The 27,128-nt window shown below is 50.3% G+C and overlaps 2 protein-coding genes across 2 annotated transcripts; one reads left to right on the top strand and one right to left on the bottom strand.

The window, feature by feature from the left end:
• The first annotated feature begins 11,913 nt into the window (after positions 1–11,913).
• On the top strand, positions 11,914–22,647 carry LOC119938629 (aurora kinase A and ninein interacting protein). Its single transcript, XM_038758527.1, has 3 exons — positions 11,914–12,015; positions 20,952–21,111; positions 22,026–22,647. The coding sequence occupies exons 1-3, from the start codon at positions 11,914–11,916 to the stop codon at positions 22,622–22,624; spliced, it is 861 nt and encodes a 286-aa protein (XP_038614455.1). The 3' UTR covers positions 22,625–22,647.
• A 134-nt stretch (positions 22,648–22,781) lies between these two features.
• On the bottom strand, positions 22,782–27,128 carry MTFR1L (mitochondrial fission regulator 1 like). Its single transcript, XM_038758526.1, is given in 7 exon segments — positions 22,782–23,095; positions 23,407–23,701; positions 25,372–25,586; positions 25,971–26,041; positions 26,043–26,081; positions 26,584–26,688; positions 26,957–27,128. Coding segments are annotated over 7 exon segments (858 nt in total). The 5' UTR covers positions 26,981–27,128; the 3' UTR covers positions 22,782–22,986.

Genomic DNA, 27,128 nt, shown 5'->3' with positions numbered 1-27,128 from the left:
GACTCACCCCCCATCCCAGCCAGGGTCCCCCCCCCCCCAATGTGGCAGTGGATTACAGGTCAGGGCACCCCCATTCCTGACTCCCAAGACTCACTGCCAAACCAGTTAGAGCAGCAGAAATGGGGTTCGGCTAGAGGGAGGAAGTTGGAGCACAGAGTTGAAGGGACTTCATCTCTGCCCAAACACATGCCGGCCTGCCAGGGAGCTGAGTCAATCAATCAATCAATCGTACTTATTGAGCGCTTACTGTGTGCAGAGCGCTGTACTAAGCACTTGAAGTACAAGTTGGCAACGTATAGAGACAGTCCCTACCCAACCGTGGGCTCACAGTCTAAAAGTCAGCTTTGCACCCCACATTTCTCACTCTTTCCCTCACACATACACGTCTGCGTTTCTTTCTTCGGGCCTGCTGTAATAGTAATTGTGATTTATAAGTGCTTACTGTGGGCTAAGTGCCGGAGTAGAGAGAAGATAATCACGTCGCACATACTCCCTGCCTTATAGTCTTAAGTAGGAGAGAGAATAGGTAGTGGATCCCATTTTACAGGTGAGGGGATGGAGGCCCAGAGACTTTAAGTAACACAGCCAAGGTCACACAGCAGTGAAATGCCAGGGTGGGAGTAGAATCCAGGCCCTGGGACAACCACATGGCTCTTTGTCCATCATCATCATCAATCGTATTTATTGAGTGCTTACTGTGTGCAGAGCACTGTACTAAGCGCTTGGGAAGTACAAGTTGGCAACATTGTCCAGATCAGAGCTGGGAAGGGGAGGCGTGGGTGGAGGGAAACCCTGGGGGTCTCTACTCTTACTTTGGCTGGCAGTCTCAATCAACCAATCTGTGGTATTGAAGATTATCCAGATAAGAATAATAATAATAATAATGATAGCATTCATTAAGCGCTTACTATGTGCAAAGCACTGTTCTAAGCGCTGGGGAGGTTACAAGGTGATCAGCTTGTCCCAAGGTGGGCTCACAGTCTTAATCCCCATTTTACAGATGAGGGAACTGGAGCCTAGAGAAGTTAAGTGACTTGCCCAAAGTCACACAGCTGACAGTTGGAAGAGCTGGGATTTGAACCCATGACCTTTGACTTCAAAGCCTGTGCTCTTTCCGCTGAGCCACGCTGCTTCTCCGATGTAAGACAATCAGTCTTACATCATTCTCAGATGTAAGACAATCAATCATATTTATTGAGCGCTTACTATGGGCAGAGCATTGTATTAAGCACTTGGGCAAGGACAACACAACAATCAGCAGGACACGTTCCCTGCCCTTCATTCATTCATTCAATCGTATTTATTGAGCGCTTACTGTGTGCAGGGCACTGGACTAAGCGCTTGGGAAGTACAAGTTGGCAACAGATAGAGATGGTCCCCACCCAACAACGGGCTCACAGTCTAGAAGGGGGAGACAGACAACAAAATAAAACGTGGACAGGAGTCGAGTCGTCAGAACAAATAGAATTAAAGCTAGATGCACATCATTAGCAAAATAGAATAGTAAATACGTACAAGTAAAATAGAATAATAAATGATTTAAATAATAAATAATGAGCTTACAGTCCAGAGGGGAAGAACCTTAGTATGAATAGATAAGTAACCTGTAATATTCATTCATTCATTCAATCATATTTATTGTGCGCTTACTGTGTGCAGAGCACTGTACTAAGCGCTTGGGAAGTACAAGTTGGCAACATATAGAGACGGTCCCTACCCAACAACGGGCTCCCAGTCTAGCAGGGGGAGACAGACAACAAAACAAAACGTGGACAGGAGTCGAGTCGTCAGAACAAATAGAATTAAAGCTAGATGCACGTCATTAAACAAAATGAATAGAATAGTAAATGCGTACAAGTAAAATAGAGTAATAAATAATTTAAATAAATAAAAAATAATGAGCTTACAGTCCAGAGAGGGAGAACCTTAGTATGAATAGATAAGTAACCTGTAATATTAATTCATTCATTCAATCGTATTTATTGAGCGCTTACTGTGTGCAGAGCACTGGACTAAGCGCTTGGGAAGTACAAGTTGGCAACATCTAGAGACGGTCCCTACCCAACAACGGGCTCCCAGTCTAGAAGGGGGAGACAGACAACAAAACAAACATGTGGACAGGAGTCGAGTCGTCAGAACAAATAGAATTAAAGCTAGATGCACATCATTGACAAAATAAATAGAATAGTAAATATGCACAAGTAAAATAGAGTAATAAATAACAAATAATAATGAGCTTACAATCAATCAATCAATCGTATTTATTGAGCGCTTACTATGTGCAGAGCACTGGACTAAGCGCTTGGGAAGTACAAATTGGCAACAGACAGAGACGTCCCTACCCAACAGGGGGCTCACAGTCTAGAAAGGGGAGACAGACAACAAAACAAAACATGGACAGGAGTCGAGTCGTCAGAACAAATAAAATTAAAGCTAGATGCACGTCACTAACAAAATAAATAGAATAGTAAATGTGCACAAGTAAAATAGAGTAATAAATAACAAATAATAATGAGCTTACAGTCCAGAGGGGGAGAAGAACCTTAGTATGAATAGATAAGTAACCTGTAATATTCATTCAATCATATTTATTGAGCGCTTACTGTGTGCAGAGCACTGTACTAAGCGCTTGGGAAGTACAAGTTGGCAACAGATAGGGACGGTCCCTACCCAACAATGGGCTCCCAGTCTAGAAGGGGGAGATGGACAACAAAACAAAACATGTGGACAGGAGTCCAGTCGCCAGAACAAATAAAATTAAAGCTAGATGCACGTCATTAACAAAATAAATAGAATAGTAAATGCGCACAAGTAAAATAGAGTAAGAAATAATTTAAATAAATAAAAAATAATGAGCTTACAGTCCAGAGAGGGAGAACCTTAGTATGACTAGATAAGTAACCTGTAATATTCATTCACTCATTCAATCATATTTATTGAGTGCTTACTGTGTGCAGAGCACTGTACTAAGCGCTTGGGAAGTCCAAGTTGGCACCATATAGAGGTGGTCCCTACCCAACAACAGGCTCACAGTCTAGGAGGGGGAGGCAGACAACAAAATGAAACATGTGGACAGGCGTCAAGTCATCAGAGTATGTAATATGTAGTTTAAAGCTATGTACCTAAGTACTGTGGGGTTGGGGCGAATAGCAGATGCCCAATATCATCATCAATCGTATTTATTGAGCGCTTACTATGTGCAGAGCACTGTACTAAGCGCTTGGGAAGTACAAATTGGCAACATATAGAGACAGTCCCTACCCAACAGTGGGCTCACAGTCTCACAGTCCCAGGTGCATAGATGATTAAGAAGGAAGATGGAGCCAAAGAGAACAGTGCTCTGCACACAGTAAGCGCTCAATAAATACGATTGATTGATTGATTCATTCATTCATTCAATTGTATTTATTGAGCGCTTACTGTGTGCAGAGCACTGTACTAAGCGCTTGAAGACCTTAATAATAGTATGACGGTGGGGGAGAGAGGCGGTCTGCAAGTCACTTCTCTGTGCCTGTTACCTCATCTGTAAAATGGGGATTAAGACTGGGAGCCCCACCAGGGACAACCTGATCACCTTGTAACCTCCCCAGCGCTTAGAACAGTGCTTTGCACATAGTAAGAGCTTAATAAATGCCATTCTTGTTATTATTATTATGTTGAGGAGGGAGTCTCAGGCTAAGGGGGAGTCTGGGGAAGGGGTCGGCGACGGGATAGATGAGATTGGGGCCCAGCGAGGAAGCCGGCACCAGCGGAGTGGGTGGGTTGGGCTGTAGTAGGAGCACTGTACTAAACACTCAGGAGAGTACAATGCGGTAGAACTAGCGGACACTTCCCCTGCCCCTAGCGAGCTTACAGTCTAGAGCCTGGCCACTGGGACCAGGGATGGGGGGGCGGGCTGATCACCCAGGTGCCTGCGTGGGTTCAATCAATCAATCAATCAATCAATCGCATTTATTGAGCGCTTACTGTGTGCAGAGCACAGTTCTGCTTGGTCTTACAAAGGGGCAGGAAAGCAGCAGATGGCCAGTCAGTTGGTCGGTCCATCTCCCCAGGGCACGGACAAAATGATCCGGGGAAAAATGTACTTTGAAAAGTACAGATCGTTGGAGGCCTGAATTATTAACAGCTGTGACCGCAGTAATATTAATAATAAAGTACAGCCAGGGAAAGCGAACCCTCAGGGCTCCAGAGAGCACAACAAATACTCCCGCTACTAATAATGGTATTTGTCAAGCACTTTCCCGTATGTCAAGCACTGTTCTAAGCTCTGGGGTCGAAATAAGTTAATCACATGGTATTTACTGAGCGCTTACTGTGCGCAGAGCACTGTACTAAGCACTTGTCCCACATGGGGCAGGGACTGTCTCTATTTGTTGCTGAATTGTATTTTCCAGGCGTTTAGTACAGTGCTCTGCACACAGTAATTGCTCAGTAAATACGATTGATTGAATGAATGAATGCCCAAGGCCACACGACAGACAAGGGGCAGAGCAGGGATTAGAACCTGGCCTTGATTAATGGTTCATTCATTCAATCGTATTAAGCGCTTACTGTGTGTGGAGCACTGTACTAAGGGCTTGGGAAAGTACAATACATCAATCAACAGTGACGTATATAGCTATAATTCTGTTTATTATGATGGTATTGACGCCTGTTTACTTGCTTTGTTTTGTTGTCTGTGACTGTGAGCCCACTGTTGGGTAGGGACTGTCTCTATATGTTGCCAACTTGTACTTCCCAAGCGCTTAGTACAGTGCTCTGCACACAGTAAGCGCTCAATAAATACGATTGATTGATTGATTGATTGATGGGGCTCACAGTCTAAGAAGGAAGGACAGGTGCGGACTCCCCATTTAACAAACGAGGAAACCTTGGCACGGAGAAGTTCAGTGACTTGCTGATGGTCCCAGCAGGCAATTGGCAGAACTGGGATTAGAACCCAGGTCCTGGGACTCCAGGGGTTGGTGCTCTTTCTGCTAGGTCATCAATCAATCAATGGTATTTATTGAAGGTTTACTGTGTGCAGAGCCCACTGTTGGGTAGGGACTGTCTCTAAATGTTGCCAATTTGTACTTCCCAGGCGCTTAGTACAGTGCTCTGCACACAGTAAGCGCTCAGTAAATACAATTGATTGATTGATTGCAGAGCCCTGTGCTCAGTGCTTGGGAGAGGACAATATAACAGAGTTGATAGACACGTTCCCTTCTGACAACGAGCTTCCAGTGAAGAGATCATGCCGTTTCTGGTCCGCTTCTCCTCTCCACTTTGTGATGTCACTCAGTGGAAAGAGCCCGGGCTTTGGAGTCATGGGTCATGGGTTCAAATCCCGCCTCTGCCAATTGTCAGCTGTGTGACTTTGGGTAAGTCACTTAACTTCTCTGTGCCTCAGTTCCCACATCTGCAAAATGGGGATTAAGACTGCGAGCCCGCCATGGGACAACCTGATCTCCTTGTAACCTCCCCAGCCCTTAGAACAGTGCTTTGCACATAGTAAGCGCTTAACAAATACCAACATTATTATTATTATGGGTGATGGGTTCAAATCCCACCCCTGCCAATTGTCAGCTGTGTGACTTTGGGTAAGTCACTTAACTTTTCTGTGCCTCAGTTCCCTCATCTGTAAAATGGGGATTAAGACTGCGAGCCCCCTGTGGGACAACCTGATCTCCTTGTAACCTCCCCAGTGCTCAGAACAGTGCTTTGCACATAGTAATCGCTTAATAAATGCTATTATTATTATTATTATCATTATTATTATTATGTCATCCTTTCTCGACACACTGTAACCTGGAAGGCTTGGCAACCTCAGTCAATCAATCAGTGGACTATACTGAGTGCCTACTGAGTTAAAAAAAGTACTGACTGAACCACAGGGCAGAGTATAACAGAAACCAGCCACTGCACTCTCCCACCGATACAAAGCAATTCCGTACGATGTCGGCTTGCCCGACTATCTAAATAATAATAATGATAATGATGGCATTTATTAAGTGCTTACTATGTGCAAAGCACTGTTCTAAGCGCTGGGGAGGTTACAAGGCGATCAGGTTGCCCCACGGGAGGCTCACCATCTTAATCCCCCTTTTACAGATGAGGGAACTGAGGCACAGAGAAGTTAAGTGACTTGCCCAAAGTCACACAGCTGACATTTGGCAGAGCAGGGATTTGAACCCTTGGCCTCTGACTCCCAAGCCCGGGCTCTTTCCACTGAGCCACGCTGCTTCTCTAACATTATCAACCAAACGTATAGTTTGAGTACATTCATTCATTCAATCATCATCAATCGTATTTATTGAGCGCTTACTGTGTGCACAGCACTGTACTAAGCGCTTGGGAAGTACAAATTGGCAACATGTAGAGACAGTCCCTACCCAACAGTGGGCTCACAGTCTAGAAGGGGGAGACAGAGAACAAAACCAAACATACTAACAAAATAAAATAAATAGAACAGATATGTACAAGTAAAATAAATAAATAAATAGAGTAATAAATCTGTACAAACATATATACATATATACAGGTGCTGTGGGGAAGGGAAGGAGGTAAGATGAGGGGGATGGAGATGAGGGGGATGGAGAGAGGCTTCTAGACCGTGAGCCCGTTGTTGGGGAGGGACCGTCTCTATATGTTGCCGACTTGTGCTTCCCAAGCGCTTAGTCCAGTGCTCTGCACACAGTAAGCGCTCAATAAATACAACTGAATGAATGAATGACACCCCACTTCACAGATCATAACCAGAGGCCTTCCCAGACTGAGCCTCCTTTTTCCTCTTCTCCTCCCCATCCCCCTGGCCCTACCTCCTTCCCCTCCCCATAGGATTTGTATATATTTGTACAGCTTTATCACTCTATTTTACTTGTCCACATTTACTATTCTATTAATTTTGTTAATGATGTGCAGATAGAGAATCAGCGTGGCTCAGTGGAAAGAGCCCGGGCTTTGGAGTCCTAGAGTTCTAGACTGTGAGCCCACTGTTGGGTAGGGACCGTCTCTAGATGTTGCCAACTTGGACTTCCCAAGCGCTTAGTACAGTGCTCTGCACACAGTAAGCGCTCAATAAATACGATTGATTGATTGATTGATTGATTGCTCGCCCTCCCGTTCACCTCCCGAGGGACGAACAGGCCCGATTCCAGCCGCTTCTTCCCTTTTATTTGGTTCCCCATCAGAGCTACACAAAGGATTCCCGTGCACCCAAATCTTTGGCACCCTGTTGTGAGGAGATGTTAGCAGGAGGCGTCGTTCACACTGTCTGGGGTCGTCTCAGACAGGGCGTAGCCGCTTTGATCAGTGTCAGCCCTCCTTGATTACAGGAGTTTCGATTACAGGCTTATTCCTCACACAGCCTGTCGTTAAGCCCTGCATACAATGGAGTCGGTTATGCTAAGCCTTTATTCATTCATTCATTCATTCATTCAATCGTATTTATTGAGCGCTTAGTAAGTGCAGAGCACTAGACTAAGCGCTTGGGAAGTACAAGTTGGCAACCTATAGAGACAGTCCCTGCCCAACAGTGGGCTCACAGTCTAGAAGGGGGAGACAGAGAACAAAACAAAACATATTAACAAAATAAAATAAGTGGAATAAATATGTACAAGTAAAATAAATAGAGAGTAATAAATCCGTACAAACGTATATACATATTTACAGCTGCTGTGGGGAAGGGAAGGAGGTAAGATGGGGGGGATGGAGAGGGAGAGGAAGGAGGGGGCCCAGTGTGGGAAGGCCTTTAGGGAAAATGCAGCCAATGTCCCTTCTGCTGGAGTACTCAATTAGGGTGGACAACAGCGCTTAACAAATACCAACATTATTATTATTAATGGAAAGAGCCCGGGCTTGGGAGTCAGAGGTTGCGGGTTCTAATCCCGACTCTTCCCCCTTATCAGCTGTGTGACTTTGGGCAAGTAATTTAACTTCTCTGGACCTCAGTTCCCTCATCTGTAAAATGAGGATGAAGACTGTGGGCCCCACGGGGGACAACCTGATCACCTTGTATCCTCCCCAGCGCTTAGAACACTGCTTGGCACATAGTAAGCACTTAACAAATGCCATTATAATTATTATTAGAACAGTGCTTGGCACATAGTAAGTGCTTAACAAATGCCATCATTATTATTATTATTAGAACAGTGCTTGGCACATAGTAAGCGCTTAACAAATGCCATCATTATTATTATTATTAGAACAGTGCTTGGCACATAGTAAGTGCTTAACAAGTGCCATCATTATTATTATTATTAGAACAGTGCTTGGCACATAGTAAGCACTTAACAAATGCCATTATTATTATTATTATTATTAGAACAGTGCTTGGCACATAGTAAGTGTTTAAGTGCCATCATTATTATTATTATTATTATTATTATTATTATTATTATTATTTAGGAGTGTGGCTCAGTGGAAAGAGCCCGGGCTCTGGAGTCAGAAGTCATGGGTTCAAATCCAGGATCTGCCAATTGTCAGCTGGATGACTGGGCAAGTCACTTCTCTGGGCCTCAGTTCCCTCATCTGTAAAATGGGGATGAAGACTGTGGGCCCCATGGGGGACAACCTGATCACCTTGTATCCCCCAGCGCTTAGAACAGTGCTTTGCACATAGTAAGTGCTTAACAAATGCCATCATTATTATTATTATTAGAACAGTGCTTGGCACATAGTAAGCGCTTAACAAATGCCATCATTATTATTATTATTAGAACAGTGCTTGGCACATAGTAAGCGCTTAACAAATGCCATCATTATTATTATTATTAGAACAGTGTTTGGCACATAGTAAGTACTTAACAAATGCCATCATCGTTATTATTATTATTATTATTATTATTATTATTATTATTATTATTATTATTATTATTATTTAGGAGTGTGGCTCAGTCATGGGTTCAAATCCAGGATCTGCCAATTGTCAGCTGGGTGACTGGGCAAGTCACTTCTCTGGGCCTCAGTTCCCTCTTCTGTAAAATGGGGATGAAGACTGTGAGCCCCATGGGGGACAACCTGGTCACCTTGTATCCTCCCCAGCGCTTAGAACAGTGCTTGGCACATAGTAAGTCCTTAACAAATGCCATCATTATTATTATTATTAGAACAGTACTGGGCACATAGTAAACGCTTAACAAATGCCATCATTATTATTATTATTATTAGAACAGTGCTTGGCACATAGTAAGCGCCTAACAAATGCCATCATTATTATTATTATTATTTAGGAATGTGGCTCAGTGGAAAGAGCCCGGGCTCTGGAGTCAGAAATCGTGGGTTCAAATCCAGGATCTGCCAATTGTCAGCTGGGTGACTGGGCAAGTCACTTCTCTGGGCCTCAGTTCCCTCTTCTGTAAAATGGGGATGAAGACTGTGAGCCCCATGGGGGACAACCTGGTCACCTTGTATCCTCCCCAGTGCTTAGAACAGTGCTTGGCACATAGTAAGTCCTTAACAAATGCCATCATTATTATTATTATTAGAACAGTACTGGGCACATAGTAAACGCTTAACAAATGCCATCATTATTATTATTATTATTAGAACAGTGCTTGGCACATAGTAAGCGCTTAACAAATGCCATCATTATTATTATTATTATTTAGGAATGTGGCTCAGTGGAAAGAGCCCGGGCTCTGGAGTCAGAAATCGTGGGTTCAAATCCAGGATCTGCCAATTGTCAGCTGGGTGACTGGGCAAATCACTTCACTGGGCCTTAGTTCCCTCATCTGTAAAATGGGGATGAAGACTGTGAGCCCCATGGGGGACAACCTGATCACCTTGTAACCTCCCCAGCGCTTAGAACAGTGCTTGGCACAGAGTAAGCACTTAACAAATAAAGGACGAACAGTAGACTGAGCAGAAGGCATGGATCCTGCAGCGTGGCTCAGTAGAAAGAGTCCAGGCTTTGGAGTCAGAGGTCATGGGTTCAAATCCCTGCTCTGCCAATTGTCAGCGGGTGACTTTGGGCAAATCACTTCACATCTCTGGGCCTCAGTTCCCTCATCTGTAAAAGGGGGATGAAGACTGTGAGCCCCTAGCAGGACAACCAGATCACCTTGTAACCTCCCCAGTGTTTAGAACAGTGCTTGGCACATATTTTTTCTATTTCTTTTATTTTGTTAATATGTTTTGTTGTCTGTCTCCCTCTTCTGGACTGTGAGCCCACTGTTGGGTAGGGACCGTCTCTAGACGTTGCCCACTTGGACTTCCCAAGCGCTTAGTACAGTGCTCTGCACATGGTAAGCGCTCAATAAATACGAATGAATGAATGAATGAATGAACAAATGCCATCATCATTATGATGATGATTTAGGAGCACGGGTTGGGGGGGCTCTTGGCGCGCGCAGTTCATTCATTTTCATTCAATCGTATTTATTGAGCGCTTACTGTGTGCAGAGCACTGGACTAAGCACTTGGGAAGTCCAAGTTGGCAACATCTAGAGACGGTCCCTACCCAACAGTGGGCTCACAGTCTAGAAGGGGGAGACAGGCAACAAAACAAAACATATTAAAATAAAATAAATAGAATAAATATGTACAAATAAAATAGAGTAATAAATCTGTACAAACATATATACATATATACGGTGCTGTGGGGAGGGGAAGGAGGTAAGGCGGGGGGATGGAGAGGGGAAGGAGGGGGAGAGGAAGGAGGGGGCTTAGTCTGGGAAGGCCTCCTGAAGGAGGTGAGCTCTCAGTAGGACTTTGAAGGGAGTGAGTCATGAGTTCAAATCCCGCTCCGCCACTTGTCAGCTGTGTGACTTTGGGCAAGTCACTTCACTTCTCTGGGTCTCAGTTCCCTCATCTGCAAAATGGGGATGACGGCTGTGTGGAGGGAGGGCATTCCTTCTAGACTGTGAGCCCACTGTTGGGTAGGGCCTGTCTCTAGATGTTGCCAACTTGGACTTCCCAAGCGCTTAGTACAGTGCTCTGCACACGGTAAGCGCTCAATAAATATGATTGATTGATATCTATTCTTTTTGTTAATACATTTGGTTTTGTTGTCTGTCTCCCTCTTTTAGACTGTGAGCCCACTGTTGGGTAGGGACCGTCTCTACATGTTACCAACTTGTACTTCCCAAGCGCTTGGTCCAGTGCTCTGCACACGGTAAGCGCTCAATAAATACGATTGATAGATTGATATCTATTCTATTTACTTTATTTTGTGAATATGATTGATTATCTATTCTATTTATTTTATTTTGTTAATATGTTTGGTTTTGTTCTCTGTCTCCCTCTTTTAGACTGTGAACCCTCTGTTGGGTAGGGACCGTCTCTAGATGTTGCCAACTTGGACTTCCCAAGCGCTTAGTCCAGTGCTCCGCACACGGTAAGCGCTCAATAAATACGATTGACTGACTGATTCCTCTCCCCCTCGTCCCCCTCTCCATCCCCCCATCTTACCTCCTTCCCTTCCCCACAGCACCTGTATAGATGTATATATGTTTGTACATATTTTTTAGTCTATATAGTTATTTATTTATTTTATTTGTACATATCTCTTCTATTTATTTTATTTTGTTAGTATGTTTGGTTTTGTTCTCTGTCTCCCCCTTTTAGACTGTGAGCCCGCTGTTGGGTAGGGACCGTCTCTAGATGTTGCCAACTTGGACTTCCCAAGCGCTTAGTCCAGTGCTCTGCACACAGTAAGCGCTCAATCAATACGATTGATGATGATGACGATGATTGATTGACTGACTGAGGAGCTTGGCGCGCGCGCGCGCGGTTGGCGCCTGCGCGGCTGTTTTGGCGCGCGCGCGCGCGGTTGGCGCCTGCGCGGCTGTTTTGGCGCGCGCGCGCGCGGTTGGCGCCTGCGCGGCTGGGGGGGGGGGGGCGCGCGCCGTTGGCGCCGCGCGGGAGGCGTGCGCGCATGCGCGGCGGCGTGGGGAGGGGGCGTCTAGTCCGCCACAGGCCTGGGCGGCGGCGGCCATGAGGCGAAAGGCGCCGGGGGTCCGGGACACCGACGGGGACCGGGACGGAGCCTGCGGCGTGTGGCTGGACACCGCCCTCCTCAAGAGGACGCCCGGACAGGTGGGACACGGGGACCGAGGGACCGGACCGGACGGCGGGGACCTTCTCCTCATCCTTACCTTCATTCAGTCATTCATTCATTCACTCAATCGTATTTATTGAGCGCTTACTGTGTGCAGAGCGCTGGACTAAGCGCTTGGGAAGTACAAGTTGTCAACATACAGAGACGGTCCCTACCCAACATTCGTTCATTCATTCATTCATTCATTCATTCACATTTATTGAGCAATTACAGTGTGCAGAGCACTGGACTAAGCGCTTGGGAAGTCCAAGTTGGCAACATACAGAGACGGTCCCTACCCAACATTCGTGCATTCATTCATTCATTCATTCACTCAATCGTATTTATTGAGCGCTTACCGTGTGCAGAGCGCTGGACCGAGCGCTTGGGAAGTCCAAGTTGGCAACATACAGAGACGGTCCCAATCCAACATTCATTCATTCAGTGAGCGCTCACTGTGTGCAGAGCACTGGACTGAGCGCTTGGGAAGGACATGTTGGCAACATAGACGGTCCCTACCCAGCATTCATTCATTCAGTCGTATTTATTGAGCGCCTACCGTGTGCAGAGCACTGGACCGAGCGCTTGGGAAATCCAAGTTGGCAACATACAGAGACGGTCCCAACCCAACATTCGTTCATTCATTCATTCATTCACTCATTCATTCACTCAATCATATTTATTGAGCGCCTACCGTGTGCAGAGTACTGGACCGAGCGCTTGGGAAGTCCAAGTTGGCAGCATCTAGAGACGGTTCCTACCCAACATTCGTTCATTCACTCATTCATTCACTCATTCATTCACTCAATCGTATTTATTGAGCGCCTACCGTGTGCAGAGCACTGGACCGAGCGCTTGGGAAGTCCAAGTTGGCAACATACAGAGACGGTCCCAACCCAACATTCGTTCATTCATTCATTCATTCATTCACACTTATTGAGCGCCTACCGTGTGCAGAGCACTGGACCGAGCGCTTGGGAAGTCCAAGTTGGCAACATACAGAGACGGTCCCTACCCAACATTCTTTCATTCATTCATTCATTCACTCATTCATTCAGTCAATCGTATTTATTGAGCGCCTACCGTGTGCAGAGCACTGGACCGAGCGCTTGGGAAGTCCAAGTTGGCAACATACAGAGACGGTCCCAACCCAACATTCGTTCATTCATTCATTCATTCATTCATTCACACTTATTGAGCGCCTACCGTGTGCAGAGCACTGGACCGAGCGCTTGGGAAGTCCAAGTTGGCAACATACAGAGACGGTCCCAACCCAACATTCGTTCATTCATTCATTCATTCATTCATTCATTCATTCACACTTATTGAGCGCCTACCGTGTGCAGAGCACTGGACCGAGCGCTTGGGAAGTCCAAGTTGGCAACATACAGAGACGGTCCCTACCCAACATTCGTTCATTCATTCATTCACTCATTCATTCACTCAATCGTATTTATTGAGCGCCTGCCGTGTGCAGAGCACTGGACCGAGCGCTTGGGAAGTCCAAGTTGGCAACATACAGAGACGGTCCCAACCCAACATTCATTCATTCATTCATTCATTCACTCAATCGTATTTATTGAGCGCCTGCCGTGTGCAGAGCACTGGACCGAGCGCTTGGGAAGTCCAAGTTGGCAACATACAGAGACGGTCCCTACCCAACATTCGTTCATTCATTCATTCACTCATTCATTCACTCAATCGTATTTATTGAGCGCCTGCCGTGTGCAGAGCACTGGACCGAGCGCTTGGGAAGTCCAAGTTGGCAACATACAGAGACGGTCCCTACCCAACATTCGTTCATTCATTCATTTATTCATTCATTCACATTTATTGAGCAATTACCGTGTGCCGAGCACTGGACTGAGCGCTTGGGAAGTCCAAGTTGGCAACATACAGAGACGGTCCCTACCCAACATTCGTTCATTCATTCATTCACTCATTCATTCACTCAATCGTATTTATTGAGCGCCTACCGTGTGCAGAGCGCTGGACCGAGCGCTTGGGAAGTCCAAGTTGGCAACATCTTGAGACGGTCCCTACCCAACATTCGTTCATTCATTCATTCATTCATTCACTCAATCGTATTTATTGAGCGCCTGCTGTGTGCAGAGCACTGGACCGAGCGCTTGGGAAGTCCAAGTTGGCAACATACAGAGACGGTCCCAACCCAACATTCGTTCATTCATTCATTCATTCACTCATTCACACTTATTGAGCGCCTACCGTGGGCAGAGCACTGGACTGAGCGCTTGGGAAGTCCAAGTTGGCAACATCTAGAGACGGTCCCTACCCAACATTCGTTCATTCATTCATTCATTCACTCATTCATTCACTCAATCGTATTTATTGAGCGCCTGCCGTGTGCAGAGCACTGGACCGAGCGCTTGGGAAGTCCAAGTTGGCAACATACAGAGACGGTCCCAACCCAACATTCGTTCATTCATTCATTCATTCATTCATTCACACTTATTGAGCGCCTACCGTGTGCAGAGCACTGGACCGAGCGCTTGGGAAGTCCAAGTTGGCAACATACAGAGACGGTCCCTACCCAACATTCTTTCATTCATTCATTCATTCACTCATTCATTCAGTCAATCGTATTTATTGAGCGCCTACCGTGTGCAGAGCACTGGACCGAGCGCTTGGGAAGTCCAAGTTGGCAACATACAGAGACGGTCCCAACCCAACATTCGTTCATTCATTCATTCATTCATTCATTCATTCACACTTATTGAGCGCCTACCGTGTGCAGAGCACTGGACCGAGCGCTTGGGAAGTCCAAGTTGGCAACATACAGAGACGGTCCCAACCCAACATTCGTTCATTCATTCATTCACACTTATTGAGCGCCTACCGTGTGCAGAGCGCTGGACCGAGCGCTTGGGAAGTCCAAGTTGGCAACATGCAGAGACGGTCCCAACCCAACATTCGTTCATTCATTCATTCATTCATTCACTCAATCGTATTTATTGAGCGCCTACCGTGTGCAGAGCACTGGACTGAGCGCTTGGGAAGTCCAAGTTGGCAACATGCAGAGACGGTCCCAACCCAACATTCGTTCATTCATTCATTCATTCATTCACTCAATCGTATTTATTGAGCGCCTACCGTGTGCAGAGCACTGCACTGAGCGCTTGGGAAGGCCAAGTTGGCAACATGCAGAGACGGTCCCAACCCAACATTCGTTCATTCATTCATTCATTCATTCATTCACACTTATTGAGCGCCTACCGTGGGCAGAGCACTGGACTGAGCGCTTGGGAAGTCCAAGTTGGCAACATCTAGAGACGGTTCCTACCCAACATTCGTTCATTCATTCATTCATTCATTCACTCAGTCGTATTTATTGAGCGCCTACCGTGTGCAGAGCGCTGGACCGAGCGCTTGGGAAGTCCAAGTTGGCAACATACAGAGACGGTCCCAACCCAACATTCGTTCGTTCATTCATTCATTCATTCACATTTATTGAGCGCTTACTGTGTGCCGAGCACTGGACTAAGCGCTTGGGAAGTCCAAGTTGGCAACATGCAGAGACGGTCCCAACCCAACATTCGTTCGTTCATTCATTCATTCATTCACTCAATCGTATTTATTGAGCGCCTACCGTGTGTAGAGCACTGGACTGAGCGCTTGGGAAGTACAAGTTGGCAACATGCAGAGACGGTCCCAACCCAACATTCATTCATTCATTCATTCATTCATTCATTCAGTCGTATTTACTGAGCGCTTACTGTGTGCAGAGTACTGGACTCAGTGCTTGGGAAGTCCAAGTTGGCAACATACAGAGACGGTCCCTACCCAACATTCGTTCATTCATTCATTCACTCATTCATTCACTCAATCGTATTTATTGAGCGCCTACCGTGTGCAGAGCACTGGACTGAGCGCTTGGGAAGTCCAAGTTGGCAACATGCAGAGACGGTCCCAACCCAACATTCGTTCATTCATTCATTCATTCATTCATTCACTCAATCGTATTTATTGAGCGCCTACCGTGTGCAGAGCACTGCACTGAGCGCTTGGGAAGGCCAAGTTGGCAACATGCAGAGACGGTCCCTACCCAACATTCGTTCATTCATTCAGTGAGCGCTTACTGTGTGCAGAGCAGTGGACTGAGCGCTTGGGAAGGACAGGTTGGCAACACAGAGAGACGGTCCCTACCCAGCATTCATTCATTCATTCAGTCGTATTTATTGAGCGCCTACCGTGTGCAGAGCACTGGACCGAGCGCTTGGGAAGTCCAAGTTGGCAACATACAGAGACGGTCCCAATCCAACATTCATTCATTCAGTGAGCGCTCACTGTGTGCAGAGCACTGGACTAAGCGCTTGGGAAGGACAGGTTGGAAACATAGACGGTCCCTACCCAGCATTCATTCATTCAGTCGTATTTATTGAGCGCCTACCGTGTGCAGAGCGCTGGACCGAGCGCTTGGGAAGTCCAAGTTGGCAACATACAGAGACGGTCCCAACCCAACATTCGTTCATTCATTCATTCATTCATTCACTCAATCGTATTTATTGAGCGCCTACCGTGTGCAGAGCACTGGACCGAGCGCTTGGGAAGTCCAAGTTGGCAACATACAGAGAAGGTCCCTACCCAACATTCGTTCATTCATTCATTCATTCATACTTATTGAGCGCCTACCGTGTGCAGAGCACTGGACTGAGCGCTTGGGAAGTCCAAGTTGGCAACGTATAGAGACGGTCCCAACCCAACATTCGTTCATTCATTCACTCACTCATTCACTCAATCGTATTTATTGAGCGCCTACCGTGTGCAGAGCGCTGGACCGAGCGCTTGGGAAGTCCAAGTTGGCAACATACAGAGACGGTCCCAACCCAACATTCGTTCATTCATTCATTCATTCATTCACACTTACTGAGCGCCTACCGTGTGCAGAGCGCTGGACCGAGCGCTTGGGAAGTCCAAGTTGGCAACATACAGAGAAGGTCCCTACCCAACATTCGTTCATTCATTCATTCATTCATACTTATTGAGCGCCTACCGTGTGCAGAGCACTGGACTGAGCGCTTGGGAAGTCCAAGTTGGCAACGTATAGAGACGGTCCCAACCCAACATTCGTTCATTCATTCACTCACTCATTCACTCAATCGTATTTATTGAGCGCCTACCGTGTGCAGAGCACTGGACCGAGCGCTTGGGAAGTCCAAGTTGGCAACATACAGAGACGGTCCCAACCCAACATTCGTTCATTCATTCATTCATTCATTCACACTTATTGAGCGCCTACCGTGTGCAGAGCGCTGGACCGAGCGCTTGGGAAGTCCAAGTTGGCAACATACAGAGAAGGTCCCTACCCAACATTCGTTCATTCATTCATTCATTCATACTTATTGAGCGCCTACCGTGTGCAGAGCACTGGACTGAGCGCTTGGGAAGTCCAAGTTGGCAACGTATAGAGACGGTCCCAACCCAACATTCGTTCATTCATTCACTCACTCATTCACTCAATCGTATTTATTGAGCGCCTACCGTGTGCAGAGCACTGGACCGAGCGCTTGGGAAGTCCAAGTTGGCAACATACAGAGACGGTCCCAACCCAACGTTTGTTCATTCATTCATTCATTCATTCACACTTATTGAGCGCCTACCGTGTGCAGAGCGCTGGACCGAGCGCTTGGGAAGTCCAAGTTGGCAACATACAGAGACGGTCCCTACCCAACATTCGTTCATTCATTCATTCATTCACTCATTCATTCACTCAATCGTATTTATTGAGCGCCTACCGTGTGCAGAGCGCTGGACCGAGCGCTTGGGAAGTCCAAGTTGGCAACATACAGAGACGGTCCCAACCCAACATTCATTCATTCATTCATTCATTCATTCACTCAATCGTATTTATTGAGCGCCTACCGTGTGCAGAGCGCTGGACCGAGCGCTTGGGAAGTCCAAGTTGGCAACATACAGAGACGGTTCCTACCCAACATTCGTTCATTCATTCATTCATTCACTCATTCATTCACTCAATCGTATTTATTGAGCGCCTACCGTGTGCAGAGCGCTGGACCGAGCGCTTGGGAAGTCCAAGTTGGCAACATGCAGAGACGGTCCCAACCCAACATTCGTTCATTCATTCATTCATTCACTCATTCATTCACTCAATCATATTTATTGAGCGCCTACCGTGTGCAGAGCGCTGGACCGAGCGCTTGGGAAGTCCAAGTTGGCAACATACAGAGACGGTTCCTACCCAACATTCGTTCATTCATTCATTCATTCATTCACTCAATCGTCTTTATTGAGCGCTTACTGTGTGCAGAGCACTGGACCGAGCACTTGGGAAGTCCAAGTTGGCAACATACAGAGACGGTCCCTACCCAACATTCGTTCATTCATTCATTCAGTGAGCGCTTACTGTGTGCAGAGCACTGGACTGAGCGCTTGGGAAGGACAGGTTGGCAACATCTAGAGACGGTCCCAACCCAGCATTCATTCATTCATTCAGTGAGCGCTTACTGTGTGCAGAGAACTGGACTAAGCGCTTGGGAAGGACAGGTTGTCAACATAGACGGTCCCTACCCAGCATTCATTCAATCGTATCTATTGAGCACCACTGGACTAAGCGCTTGGGAAGTCCAAGTTGGCAACATCGAGGGACGGTCCCTACCCAACATTTGTTCATTCATTCATTCAGTGAATTCAGTGAGCGCTTACTGTGTGCAGAGCACTGGACTGAACGCTTGGGAAGGACAAGTTGGCAATATCTAGAGACGGTCCCTACCCAACATTCATTCATTCAGTCGTATTTATTGAGCACTTACTGTGTGGAGAGCACTGGACTAAGCGCTTGGGAAGTCCAAGTTGGCAACATCTAGAGACGGTCCCTACCCAACATTCATTCATTCAGTCGTATTTATTGAGCGCTTACTATGTGCAGAGCACTGGACTAAGCGCTTGGGAAGGACAAGTTGGAAACATCTAGAGACGGTCCCTACCCAACATTCATTCATTCATTCAATGAGCGCTTACTGTGTGCAAAGCACTGGACTAAACTCTTGGGACGGACAAGTTGGCAACATAGAGAGACGGTCCCAACCCAGCATTCATTCATTCATTCATTCATTCAGTGAGTGCTTACTGTGTGCAGAGAACTGGACTAAGCGCTTGGGAAGGACAGGTTGGCAACATAGACGGTCCCTACCCAACAGTCATTCAATCGTATCTATTGAGCACCACTGGACTAAGCGCTTGGGAAGTCCAAGTTGGCAACATCGAGGGACGGTCCCTACCCAACATTCGTTCATTCATTCATTCAGTGAATTCAATGAACGCTTACTGTGTGCAGAGCACTGGACTGAACGCTTGGGAAGGACAAGTTGGCAACATCTAGAGACGGTCCCTACCCAACATTCATTCATTCAGTCGTATTTATTGAGCGCTTACTGTGCGCAGAGCACTGGACTAAGCGCTTGGGAAGGACAAGTTGGAAACATCTAGAGACGGTCCCTACCCAACATTCATTCATTCAATGAGCGCTTACTGTGTGCAAAGCACTGGACTAAACTCTTGGGACGGACAAGTTGGCAACATAGAGAGACGGTCCCTACCCAACATTCATTTATTCATTCATTCAGTCGTATTTATTGAGCGCTTACTGTGTGCAGAGCACTGGACTAAGCGCTTGGGAAGTACAAGTCGGCAACATCTAGAGACGGTCCCTACCCAACATTCATTCATTCATTCAATCGTATTTGTTGAGCTCTTACTGTGTGCAGAGCAGTGGACTAAGCGCTTGGGAGGTCCAAGTTGGCAACATCTAGAGACGGTCCCGACCCAACATTCATTCATTCATTCAATCGTATTTACTGAGCGCTTACTGTGTGCAGAGTACTGGACTAAGCGCTTGGGAAGTCCAAGTTGGCAACGTAAAGAGACGGTCACTATCTAACATTTATTCATTCAATCGTATTGAGCGCTTACTGTGTGCAGAGCACTGGACTAAGCGCTTGGGAAGTACAAGTTGTGCTGTGGGGCGGGGAGAGGGGAGGGAGTCAGGGTGATGCGGAAGGGAGGGGGAGCTGAGGAAAAAAGTGGGGCTTAGTCTGGGAAGGCCTCCTGGAGGAGGTGTGCCTTCAGTAGGGATTTGAGCCGCCCCGCGGAGGTATGCATTCATTCATTCGTATTTATTGTGCACTTACTGTGTGCAGAGCACTGGACTAAGCGTTTGGAAAGTACAATTCAGCAACAACGAGAAACAATCCCTGCCCACAACGGGCTCAGAAAAAGGGGGAGACAAACAACTAAACAAACAGCCATCAATAATGAAATGGAATTATAGATATATGCACATAGTAAGCATTTAATAAATGCCTATTAAAAAAAACAAATACCATTAAAACAAACCAAAAAAAGGAGTTAAAGGGCTCCGGACGGCGTGTCCCACCCCACGGTTCGGGTTTCTCTCAGTCTCCTTGCCAACTTGTACTTCCCAAGCTACAAATTTATTCTATTTAATTTGTTAATATGTTTTGTTTTGTTGTCCGTCTCCCCCTTCTAGACTGTGGGCCCTATGTTGGGTAGGGACCGTCTCTATATGTTGCCAACTTGGACTTCCCAAGCGCTTAATACAGTGCTCTGCACACAGTAAGTGCTCAATAAACATGATTGAATGAATGAACAGTGCTTCGCGCACAGTAGGCGCTTAACAGATGCCATTACTATTATTATTGACATCAGTCTACTCGTTTTATTGTTGTCCTTCTCCCCCTTCTAGCCAGTGAGCCTGTTGTTGGGGAGGGGCCGTCTCTATATGTTGCCAACTTGTACTTCCCAAGCGCTTAGTACAGTGCTCTGCACACAGTAAGCGCTCAATAAATACGATTGACTGAATGAACTGGTCCACCTGGCCCTCCTGCAGCTGTGGTGGGAGAAAGTCCTAGTCCAGAAATAATGTCTTCTCTCCGTGCAGGCCGTCCTGTCCAGCGTTGCTGTCACCAGGCGGGTCACCAGGCCGGCGACCGTAGGCCTTCGGAGCGAGGTGCCAGCCCGCAGCCCGCAGGCCAGGGTGCCCACGTCTGCAGGCACCAGGCAGACCGACATCGCTTCATTTTTCCGCCTCAAACCCACAGGTAGGGTGGCGTCGCTTGGCTGGTTCGGCCCCTGGCAGTGAGTGCCCCGGGAGGATGGGATGGGAGGGGAGGGAGAGAGGAAGCGGCAGGAGAGTTGGGGTTAACTTGAGCTCAGACTCTTCCAGACTGAGGGGGAGGGCAGCGCTGTCAGTGCCGCTGCAGTGGCCATTTCTGAGCTGGGCAGATGGTCCTTCAGGGGCCCGGAGCGAGCCCGGGCAGCCCCCCTGCACCGCTTGTGCCGTCAGCTCCGGCTGTTGGCCGGGGGCCGGTGGGGGGAACGGGATGGAGAACGGGCCTTCATCCCCGGGAAGGGCTTGGTCTTGAAGGGAGCCCCCCCCCCGCCCCCCGACTCTAGCTCGTTTAAGTGAAACAAGGGCCCATGTGGCGAAGCCCCTACATCCCAATGCCTCATGGGTGCCAGCCCTCCCCTAGCAGGGGGATGTTGGGGCAAGGGGCCGTTCCCCTCCCTTATACTCCCCGGGTCAGTCCCTCGCGGACGCAGAGCTCAGACCCCTTTGGGCGGTGAGGTGACCCATAAGGTATATCACCACCACTGGCTCTTCCCTCACCCCTATTTCCTGAGGCCAAGCACATCCTCCCCCTTCCTATCTGGCAGGTGGCCACTCTTCCCCCTCTAAGCCCTCCTTTCCCCTTTTCCCTCCTCCCTTCTTTCACCCCACCCTCCCGGCACTTACATCCCTAGCTGTAATTTCTATTAATGTCTTGTCTCCCCCTCTAGAACGGAAGCTTGTCGTGTGGGCAGGGATTGTGTCTACCACTCAGAGTGTTCTCTCCTAAGTGCTCTGCACAGAGGAAGCGCTCAAAAACTACCCTCGAGGGAGCGCGCGGGGAACAGAGACGCCGAGGCCGGCGGAGCAGGTCAGTGTGTTTATTCAGCTCCGTGCATCTTTCAGGCCAAACCGTTACTGGAGGGAGCGTGAGAGCAAGACACGGCGCGGAGGGGAAGAAGCCCACTGCTCAGAGTCCTCGCCCTCGCTCGCCAAGCCCCAGGGAGCAGTGGGCACTTCTGCCAGGGGTCCAGGCTGCTGTCTGCTCCCCCTCCCTCCCACAGGAGCCCAAGGTCTCTCCTGCCCCGCTCCAGCCCCCTCCACGCTGCTTCGGGCCTGTGGCTGCCCTTGTCCCTCCCAGGGAGGAGGAGGAGGAGGAGGAGAACTCGCTCGCAGGTGCTTTCACCTGGGATTCGGAGGGCTGTTGGGTCCTGGCCCCCGGGTGGGCAGAGGCAGGAGGCAGTCCGGACCGCCGGCCCCCCGGCCCCTCCGTCGCCGGGTGCAGCCAGCTGTTCACCGAGGACTCCCAGGGCTGCAGGGTCATCGCTCACCGCCGGCCTCTTCGCGAGACCACCAACCTGCAGGCGGGCGGCAGCAGCCCCGGCCCGCTTCCCGCCCCCCGGCCCCCGCCGCTCGGGTCCCAGGCCGCGCTCCTCTTCTCCCAGGACTCGCAGGGGAACAGGGTGATCAAGCACAGGCTGGGCTGGGCCCCTGACTTTCTCTAATGTAAATAAAGGTGGGCAGCTGCCCCAGTGCAGGGGGAAGGGTGGGCAGCCTCACCCCCCTCCCAAGTTTGGACCTAACACAGTAGCAAAAATGGTTCTGGTGGTGGTGGGACCCGTGGGGAGGGAGGGCGAGGCGGCAAGTGTTTAGAGTTACAAAATCGGTGTATGAAAAAGGGCCCTGGGATACCAGTACCACATGGGGGAGGTAGGGGATGGGCCCTCGCCCCCCCCAAAACTACCCCTTCCTGTGCCCTCTCCTGCTGTTCTAGGGGAGAGCAAAGCCGGGGCGAGAGGGACTCCGGGAAGCCCGAGTCTGTGAGGGCAGAGAGGGGTGGGACGGGGCGGGCCGGGGCCCACCCTGCTCACTGTCCTTTCCCACTCACGTCTTCCGCTTTCAGCGCAAACTTTCTCCTCAGGACCTCGGCGATGAGGGTGGCCGGGTCCTCCCCATCTTTCAGCACCCCCCGGCTCCTAGACGGGTGAGAGAGCAGAGCCTGGGCCCACCCGTGCCCCCGGACACCCTGACGGGGTGACCCACGGAGGTGGGCGCGCGGCTCCTCTGTCTGGGGGCCGAAACCCACCTGGCCTAGGGGGTCCTCTGACCACAGACATGGCCGTTGGGGACCCCCCACCCGCCCTCGTGGTTAGAGACGGGACAGGGGCTTCCCTAAGTTGTTTGGAGCAGGCAGCTCCCTGGGGGCTGGGACGGGCTCCGCTTGGCAGAGGGAAACGGGGGTGAACCCGCCCCCACCCCGTCTCCGTCCCCCCCCACGGCCCCTTACCCATCTTGGCCCTGCCTGAGCCTGTGAATGTCCTTGAGGATGCCCAGCATGTCCGCGAAGCTGCTGGCCTTGGACAGGGACACGCAGTTGTCCTCTTCGGCCGAGCCCTCTCCGGGGGTGGCGGGGGCGGCGGCGGGGGCGGGGCAGGGTCCGGGGGTCCCGTCCGGCTCCGGCCCCTCCGGCTCGGCCTCCTCGGTGATGTCGCTGATGACGAAGGACTTGGTGGAGGAGAAGGAGGCCAACGTAGGGAAGGCAGAGGACGCAGGGGTCGCTTCGGGCTGCAGGCTGGCCGAGGCTGAAACAGGAAGCGGCCGTGAGCAAGCGGGGGGCCCCTTCCCAACACTCTCTACCCCCCAGGCTTCTGGTCAGGGTTGGGGGGCGTCTAGCTGGCACCCCCCAGCTCCTCTCCCCCCTCAAAGCTGACAATCCGCTTCAAGGCTCCCTCTCCGCTTTCTCCTCCCACCCAAGCGGCATGGCTTAGTGGTAAGAGCCCGGGCTTGGGAATCAGAGGTCATGGGTTCAAATCCCAGCTCCGCCACTTGTCAGCTGTGTGACCTCACTTCTCTGGGCCTCAGTTCTCTCACCTGTAAAATGGGGATGAAGACTGTGAGCCCCCCCGTGGGACAACCTGATCACCTTGTAACCTCCCCAGCGCTTACAACAGTGCTTTGCACATAGTAAGCGCTTAATAAATGCCATCAGGAGAAGCAGCGTGGCTCAGTGGAAAGAGCCTGGGCTTTGGAGTCAGAGGTCATGGGTTCAAATCCTGACTCCACCACATGTCTGCTGTGTGATCTTGGGCAAGTCACTTAACTTCTCTGGGCCTCAGTTACCTCATCTGTAAAATGGGGATGAAGACTGTGAGCTCCACATGGGACAACCTGATCGCCCTGTATCCTCCCCAGCGCTTAGAACAGTGCTTTGCACATAGTAAGCGCTTAACAAATGCCAATTATTATTATTATAATTATTCCCCAGACCCCTTTCCCACTTCCTGGTCCCCACCAGCCCCCTTCTGACTCACGGGATACAGGGGTTTATTATTTACTTTGGTGCCCGCTTTTGAAAAGCAGCATGGCCTAGTGGCGAGAGCACAAGCTCTGGAGTCAGAGGACCTGGGTTCTAATCCCAGCTCCACAACATGTTTGCTGTGTGACCTGAAGCCAGTCACTTGGCTTCTCTGGGCCTCCGTTCCCTCACCTGCAAAATGGGGATTCGATAACCGTTCTTCCTCCTACTTAGACTGGGAGTGCCGTGGGATGGTTCTGTATCTCCCCCAAACTTGGTGCAATGCTTGGCACATAGTAAGCGCTTAAAAGAATACTGCTAATTACTTTCCGTATCGATTACGTGTAGGCTTACTGCCATATAACGATAATAACCTCGGTATGTGTTAAGCGCTTACTTTGTGCCAGGTACTGTTCTAAGCGTCAGGGTAATAATAATAATGATGGCATTAGTTAAGCACTTACTATGTGCAAAGCACTGTTCTAAGCGCTGGGAAGGATACAAGGTGATCAGGTTGTCCCACTTGGAGCTCACAGTCTTTTAATCCCCGTTTTACAGATGAGGTAACTGAGGCCCAGAGAAGTGAAGTGACTTGCCCAAAGTCACACAGCTGACAATTGGTGGAGCTGGGATTTGAACCCATGACCTCTGACTCCAAAGCCCGGGCTCTTTCCAATGAGCTACGCTGCTTCTCTAATCAGGTAATCAGGTCGGACACATTCCCTGCCCCACGTAGGGCTCCCAGTCTTCATCCCCATTTTACAGAGGAGGGAACTGAGGCCCAGAGAAGCGAAGTGACTCACAAAGCAGACAAGTGACGGGGCCAGGATTAGAACTCAGGACCTTGTGACTCCCAGGCTGGGGCTCTAGCCACTAGGCGACGTCTACGCATTGTGACTTGCCCAGGAGATCGGAGCCCGGGGGGGGAGGGAGGACGGGGGGCTCTTGGGCTCCCACCTGGGCTTCCGGCGGCGACGATCTTGGCGATCTGGCTGCGCAGGTGGGTCAGCTCGTCCTGCAGGTCGGCGGTGCGGCTCAGCGCGGGCAGCCCCGGCTTCTTCAGGGCCAGCAGCCGCCCGTCCTGCGCCCGCAGGTTGGGCACCGAGGCGTTGCGCTGCATGACGCACAGCGGGCTGGGCTTCCACTTGTGCCGCAGGGGCCGAGCGTCGCTCCTGCGGTCCGGAGGGAAGCGGCGGGGAGGTGGGCGGGGGGAGGCCTCCCCCTCCTCCCCGCGACCCCCATCTTCTCCGGTGCCCCCCCTCACCCCGCGGCAGCTTCCCTGTGGTTCCACGTGAACCTGCTGAGATCTGTCTTCCCCTTGGGTCGGATGCCCCTCCCTTGCCCCAGGCCGCTGTGGCACCTTCCTCTGGGCTCGCTCCGATACCACGGGGGCAAGAGGTGCAGAGGGCATGGGGACAGGGGGAGGGCACGGGGTGATGCCCACAGCAGCCCGGCTCCGCAGGACGGGTCTAGCGACTGGCCAAAGCCTGGCGGCTCCCACTCTCCCACGGGTGAACTTAGGTTTGCCCATCGGTAGTGGGGCCGGGCCGTGGTACCTGACGCGGGCGTAGGTCTCCTCGTCGTCAGCGGCGATCCAGGCGATGTCGGCCAGGGTGGGCACGGGGGGGGGCATCGCTCAGGCACAGGTCCGAGACGCTGGGCAGGACCTGCGGGGCGGGGGACGGGGGGGAGGGATGCCAGGCCCCCTTCTCAGCCTGCACGTGATCGTTTCCCTCCTCCTGCTCTGCAACTGGGGTCCTGCCTCCCTCCCTGAAGCCCCCAGCCTAATTCCTGCGTGGACCTAAACAGGAAACTATGGTGCCCCACAGCCCCCTGTGCCTCTCTGTCTCTCTCACACATACATACATACATACATGTACACAAACACAGAGTCAGGGTGGGGGCAGGATGGGTGCCAGTGGTAGACTCAGTAGTGGTGCTGCTCTCTGCCCACAGGTTTGCCCCCTGCTCCTCACCATGCCCTTGGGCTTCTCACTGTACCCATGCGAAGGGTGGCGCCCAGAGAGGTTAAGGGACATTCTCGAGGTCCCACAGCCCACCGGGAGAGGAGTCGTGCCTAGAAAGCTCTGCCGCCCGGGGAACTCTGTCTCCTTCCCCGCTGGCGCCCCAGGCCTCCTGCCCCCCCCATCTCCCCACGGGGCGCCTCACCTCAAAGGACGCCCGCGGGCACGGTTTGAGGGGCAGGTTTGTGCCGATCCTTCGCACCACACTGCGCGCCGAGCCGTGGGGCCTGTTCTGCCAGATGGGCACCGTCTGGGGACGACACGGCCCCGTGGGGGTCCATCGGGCGGAGGGGTGGTGGCGGCGGGGGGAGGGAGGGTTTGCCCCTCTAGGACCGGGAGGTAGAAGCAGGGTGGGGACTTTGTGGAGCCACGGGAGGTCAACCAAGAGCTGGGCCCTGCCCCCTGCCCCAAATGCCCCCAACCCTCCTGCAGCAGTGGCTCCTGAGATCCCGGGGCGGGGAACCCGGCCCCCTCCCCATCCCACCAGGGGCCCCACCCTCACCCCCGCCCCAACTCACGGCCTCCATCTCCATCTCGGACATCACCGCTGCGGCTCCCCGGTGGCGCCCTGGCAGGATTGCCGTCCAACGTGGCAGGAAGGGCCCAGGGCAGCCGGCGCGGGCACTGGGCACAAAACACCCACGTTCCTCGGTGCCCCCCTCCCGTCTGCCGGCTCCCAGGGCCGGGGTC

Source organism: Tachyglossus aculeatus, chromosome 16 (assembly GCF_015852505.1).
Source record: "Tachyglossus aculeatus isolate mTacAcu1 chromosome 16, mTacAcu1.pri, whole genome shotgun sequence".
NCBI lineage: Eukaryota > Metazoa > Chordata > Mammalia > Monotremata > Tachyglossidae > Tachyglossus > Tachyglossus aculeatus.
The sequence above is the reverse complement of the archived record's forward strand: the minus strand, read 5'-3'. Positions and strand labels throughout refer to the sequence as shown.